Below are 6,000 nucleotides of genomic sequence, written 5' to 3'. Positions count from 1 at the left end.
TAGCATCCTCAGGTTTAGAGAAGGATTGTGTCTCAGACTCATGACAACAAAAGGTGTGGTGGACTTTATTATTATCTTTTTTCTTTTTTTTTGTAGAATAAGAACCTACAGAACTCTACGAGTATTCTCATGACAACAAAAGGTGTGGTGGACTCTATTATTATTATTATTATTTTGTAGTATAAGAATCTAGAGAACTCCAGAGTTCTTTTAGAGCTAACTGAATTTAAGAGATCCCTGGGGCAATTAATCCAAAGTATACCCTCACTGCAACATCTATTTCAGGGTCAGAAGTGCCAGTGGAGTTGTGAAATTGAACTTAACAAATTTTTATGGAGAGCCAACCAAGTACCATGGATTGTAGAGGGAGTTGCAAGTAATGAGTATAGCAATAGCTAACATTTATGGAGTTCTTAGGATGTGCCAGGAACATAATTATCACATGTCATTCATACAGCCCTAGGAGTTAGGTACTATTATCTGCCCCATTTCATAGATAGGGCAATTGAAGCTCTTGGAGGGTAAATGTTCATGATGGAACAAGGACTTGAATCCAGATGCATAGCCATAGTGCTGCATTGCCTCCCTACCACAATGAGCAAGACAGAGTCCCAACCCTCAAGGAGTGAACCCTGGTGAGGGAAACAGGCACCAGGAACAGATGTTCATAAACATGGCTGACTGTGAATATAAGATGGGCAATTGATGGCAACTAGAAAAATCCTGTAAGACTTCAAAGTGGAGGTGGCATTTGAGCTGAATATGGGAAGAAATGAGTAGCATTGCAACAGGTGGAGACGGGGGAAAAGCGTAACGCTCAGAAAATCATCTACTCCTGATGGGGGCAGGAACACAGGTGCCACCTATTTAAGTCTTTCTTCCAATGTACAATTTATTTCATTTTGCAGATTCCGGTCCTGTTCACGAGATGGACTCAAAAGGTTCTGAAGGCTCAGATTTTATAGGCTCAGGGAAGCTGAAAGTTGGACACCAATATGGCCTGTGCTGAGATCTCCTCAGCCCAGGCTCAAGCAAGATTTTCTTACCAGACAAGCTTCCATGGTGTTGCTCGGCACTGTTTTCCCCGACCATCAGGGTCTGAGATGTCTGAGCCAGGCACCAGCTTGCAAACTTAGGAGAAATGGGAAACGAAAATTCCAAAGCAAACTCCCTGAGCCTCCTTGTTCCAGGCTCCCTCATTCTCTACTTCATCCACCTTCCTCTGGTAGAAAGATCCCTGCTCCTTCTCTACTCAGTAGCTTCCTTCCTATGATGTTTTTATCAATCCCATTGTCACCAGTGATTTCAGATGAAACAGGGCAAATGTTTATGGATCACTAGCCTTGCGTGTTCCATGAGACTCCGCTCTATTGACATTCATTAATCTGTATCCTGACCTCTTGCTACCTTTCTTGCCATTTGTTCTCAGCTCTTTCCTTGACCCCCCTCTTCCTCTGCCCACCCTTAAATGTTGGTGTTCTTCAGCTCTCCATCCCAGCCCCTTGCTTCTTTCCCTCCACGTGCTCTCCTTAGAAGCCACCTGCTATGACTATTCCTTGCCCTTGAGCTATTGACACTCAGATGTCTATCCCCAGCCCTGACTTCTCCTAGTTTTAGCCTCATGCCTTCTGCTACCCAGGGAGCATCCCTGTCTGAAGGTCCCAGGGGAATCTCAAGCTGAACACATTAACTAGATCTCCTTTCTCTTCCTTGTCCCCAACTCACTGCACCCAATCCAGAAACATGGAAGTCATTCCAGGATCTGCCCCTTGCCTCATCTACTCTTATTCTGCAGCATCCTACCTGCCCCTCCAATCATTGATCAAATATCACCAGTTTTAAGTCCAGTGTTTCCTGAATCCATTTTCCTCCTGTAGTTCTTTATTCTCACTCTCATCTATGCCAGGTCCCTGTCATTCTGTATACTCTGACCACAACTGTTTCCCGACTCTTCTTCTGGCCTCCAGGCTTGCTGTCCACCTGATGAAAACCACCTTGACCCCCTTCTGAAGGCTCTGAAGGCTCAGATTTTATAGGCTTAGGGACACTGAAAGTTGGACACCAATATGGCTTGTGCCTGTAAGGGCTTCTCATCACCACAAATCCCAGTTCTGAGTCTAGTGAAGAAGGCCCAACTGTGACCTGGTGTGACCTCTCAGCCTCATCTCCCAGCATTCCCTGCCTCATCTTCATGTTGTGATGATAATACAGAGTAGTGTGCAGCTTTCCAACATACCATACTCATTCGTGAGTGTTATTGCATTTGATTTAATTCTGTTTCCTCTACGTAGACAGCCTTTTCCACCCTTCTTCACCTGGGTCATACGAACTCATTGTCCAAGACACGGCCCACCCATCCTCTGGCTCAGAAACCCTCCCCAAAAGCCTTGGGTGACGGAAGTGCTCCACTTGCAACCTGTGCTTATTGTCTCAGGACTTAAGGGTGGCACGTTAGAGTTGTTATGTGGGAGTCTTTCTCCTCCATTAGGTTATGACCTTAACAGCATCTTGCATCTTAGTCACCTTTGCCCCATTGTCTAGTGCAAAATTCAGGACATGGTAAGTGCTCAGTTAATATTGTTGACTGGAACTTAATCCCCTCAGAGCAAGGGTTTTCTACCCCTGTCCTCCTAGCAGGCACTCTGCAAATGTTCCGTAAGTGAATGCTGCTGCCGTCGACAGCCATGATGGGGAGAGGGGAAGAGGGTGCTAGTTATACAGCTCCTAAATGTGCACGGAGGCCAGGCATGGTAAAAACTGCATGTCAGCATTCGATCCCTGATCAGCATGCATGCTGAGAGTGAGATCTGAAGGAATTAGGCTCTCTGGTAATTATGAATACTTAGGAGAATAACTCCCCAGGTCTGCAGAGGATGGCAGGCCCTTTCATGAGCGTTCCCACATCACCACTGTCATGATCACCTCCAGGAGAGGCATTTTTATGAATGAAGGCCATTATGACAAAGGGAGAGGGTTGTTAGGGTCAAGAGTTCCCCCAGGCAGGCTCCACCTGCATCCCTGAGACGAGCTTTCACGATCCTGCTCCCCACTGAAGCTGCTCATTGGCCCTCTTCCTGGAGGCCCCTTGCACAAAGGATCTGCCACCCTCATGGCCAGTCACTGCTTCTGAAACTGCAGAGCATGAATAGCTAACAAGGCACGCAGGGGCCAACAAGAGGAGTCTCTGTTGATTCCAGTGGGTTTCTGAAGGATGGGGGATCTGAATTTTGAACACCCACCTCCTGCTAATCCTCCAGCAAAACCAGTCAGACTGGATGCAAAGCATTATGAGAGAGCCCACACATCCCATCTGACCTCCGAACAACGGAGCCACTTGTCATAGGAGGAGCGTTTCATGTCCTTGGGATCAAGGCTGGAGAAATGGGGGGCATGGGGAGCTGGGACTGGCAGGAGCAGGGGCAAGAGGGGAAAGAGCTTGGGATTTCAGAGCAAGATCCCCACATGCACGGTTTCACAGTCACCTGGCCTTAACTTCTCTGAGGTGATAACGAGCCCTCACAAGGCAGTGGTGGACACACTGCTCTAAGACACCTAGTGCAGGGCAGAGAAAGAGGCGCTCACAAAATGCTGGCTCCTCTGACATAGGTGCTTCTTAGGGACATCCTCTCAGGGCAGAAGGGTCTAGAGGAAAGCCCCCGCCACCCATTGCTTCTCCTGGAGCACAGTGCTCTAGCCAGGCACAGGGGAGGGGGAGAAGTGCTGCCGCAGCCACCCCCGCCAGCCCTGAAGAGCTCCCCACCCCTGCTACCCGGCAAGTGATTTCAGATAAATGTGAGTCGAGTCGGCGGGAGTTGATATTTTGTTTCAAGAAGAATTTTCTAGGCTGCCTCTGGGAGGTAACACTACTCTCTTAGTCTCTTCACAAACTTTTCACAGTTGACCTGAGGATTCCTTTCCTCTCTCCTTCCCTCTCTTCTTTTCTTCCTTTTGTGGGAAAAAGAAACAGAAATTGGAGGACTGACCTTTCAAACAACCTCTAGAACCAACAAGTATCAGTCTCCCTAAACACTGTCCTGAATTGTGACTGACATTGGATCAATCATTTCAAGAAAACCCTGCACTTTCCATCTCTTTCTCTCCAGGACGGTAAATGCTGTTCTGAGGGAAAAAGAGGCAACTAGAATGTAGCTCGGGGAGAAGCAAAAGGTAGGGGAGAAGACTTGCTTCCTTCTTCCTCTCTGGAGAGTTCAGCAGCAGCAGCAACAGCAGCAGCAGCAAGTTCTCCTCTCCAAGGAGCTCCTAGGAAAACTAGAGAGCCCACCTTTGAGCTGGGGGCAGGGGGTCTGGGGAAAGGTGTTGGTGTGAATTGCTTAGGAGTAGCAAGAAATTACACCCACAGAGAAATGAAAGTACATTCTCCTCCTTCCCCCTGGGGGCTGCATAAAGGGTCCTCCTGCATCCCCTCCACCGTCGCAGTCATGGATTCCCTGCCATCCCACAATGCAGCCCACACCAGCCTGCTCGATGTCCCCAAAACGGTGCTCACAGCCTTGACATCTCAGGGGAATGCCCAGCCTGGCACACACTCCCCTCAGTCCAAGCTGCCCAGCAAGGGCCAGCCCTCCATGGCAGGCCACCAACCAAAAACCTCCCTAACCCTGAGCAGGTGCCCTGAGCAGCTGACGTGGGATGTCAAGTCCAGTTAGGCTTTTGTCTGACCAGGCTCCCGCTGGCCCAAAGCTGGACCAGATAAAATTATAGGTGGGGTCCTATGGGACAGCCCAGCAGTGCTCAGCACCCCCAAAAGACCTCACTGCTGTTCCCTTCACCCATAAGGATAGACAGAAGAGTATATACTACCTCCAGAAGAGGATCTGCCCCAGGGAAGCCATGGCTGGGGAAGGTTCCCAGCGTATCTGGGTACTGGCTGAGTGGAGCTGCTGCTGCTCTCCTTGGTGACTCACAACCAGCTCCCGTGTGCTGGCCTTAAATAGTGTGTTCAGGCCGGGAGTGGTGCGTGCACCCGTAGACAGCTCAGGTATGAGGAAACTGGCTGTGCAGAATTCCCTGCAGGCACAGTGGCTGCCTGCTCCAGCCAGCCAGCCAAGCCAGGGGCTCAGAGCTGCCTTTCCAAGCCTTGACTTTGGGAGAGGGTGACGGGGAAAAGCTTCCCAGGCCCTTGCTTCAGGGCTTGTATTCAGCAGGACTTTCCTCCTGACTGTGGAAGGGAGCTGTAGGGAGGGAGATTTAATCTCAAAATAAGAAAGGACTGGAATAACTCAAAGTGTCAGTCTATGCTGGGAGCCTGGGGGCCAGGAGTCCCCATCTCTGCTGGTAGATGATGCTCAGAGGCTGTGTCACCACTGGTCAGGTCTCTCATAGAGGAGACTCATGCTGGGGGACCTCAGGAAGGCCATGAGTTTAAGTGACAAGACCACTGAGTTTGTCACTCAAGACTGAACTTGCCTAGGTCTCCTGAGATGCCCAGCTGGGTGTGCAATTCTCTTCCAGTTTCATTTCAGTGGGAGCGGGAGAGGGCCAGCACTTCCCACCTTGCAATTTTTTTGACACTCCAAAAAGACACTGAATGTGCTCTGCTTCAACTGCCCCTCTCTCTGGAGATCCCAAGACCCGGAAGCAATTACTGTCAAAGGTGAGTGAGTTAGCAAAAATCTCTGACATTTCATCCAGCAGATTGCCAACTAGGCAAGATTCTCGTTAAAGCCTAAGCCTTGCTCTCTGTCTCTCTGTCTCTCTCCTTATTGTTTCCTCCAGCCCCCAAGAGAACCTCGGATGGGAAAGTTTCATGACTGGTTGCCCAGTTTACTGCTGCTGCTGACTGACTATGTTTGCAGTGAAGGTGCTTCAGCGGCATCCTCCTAGTGTTGGCGTATGGGCAGGTGGGCAGGTGGAGCAAAAAAAAAAAAAAAAAGAATTGAGTAAAGATGGTGCAGGAAGGGAGAACTAAGCGGTGAAAAGAAGGTAACAGGAGAGGGCAAGGTCACAGTGGAAAGACCTTCAGAGTCACACAGCTAGGTT

General features: G+C 49.3%; 1 protein-coding gene across 3 annotated transcripts in view; it reads right to left on the bottom strand.

Annotated features, from left to right (window-relative positions):
- The window catches only part of VTCN1 (V-set domain containing T cell activation inhibitor 1), a 71,969-nt gene extending 67,017 nt beyond the window's left edge, over window positions 1-4,952 (bottom strand). Inside the window, exon 1 of one of the 3 annotated variants that reach the window (XM_023222754.2) lies at window positions 4,822-4,952. In XM_023222754.2, coding sequence (XP_023078522.1) covers window positions 4,822-4,853 — 32 coding nt within the window. In that variant the 5' untranslated portion in view covers window positions 4,854-4,952. The remainder of the gene's footprint in view (window positions 1-4,821) is intronic. The other 2 variants (XM_023222750.3, XM_023222753.3) reach the window with 2 other exon arrangements.
- Window positions 4,953-6,000: the final 1,048 nt, after the last annotated feature.

Source organism: Piliocolobus tephrosceles, chromosome 1, assembly GCF_002776525.5.
Source record: "Piliocolobus tephrosceles isolate RC106 chromosome 1, ASM277652v3, whole genome shotgun sequence".
Classification (NCBI taxonomy): domain Eukaryota; kingdom Metazoa; phylum Chordata; class Mammalia; order Primates; family Cercopithecidae; genus Piliocolobus; species Piliocolobus tephrosceles.
Note: the sequence above shows the minus strand (reverse complement) of the source record. Positions and strands in the feature narration are given on the sequence as shown.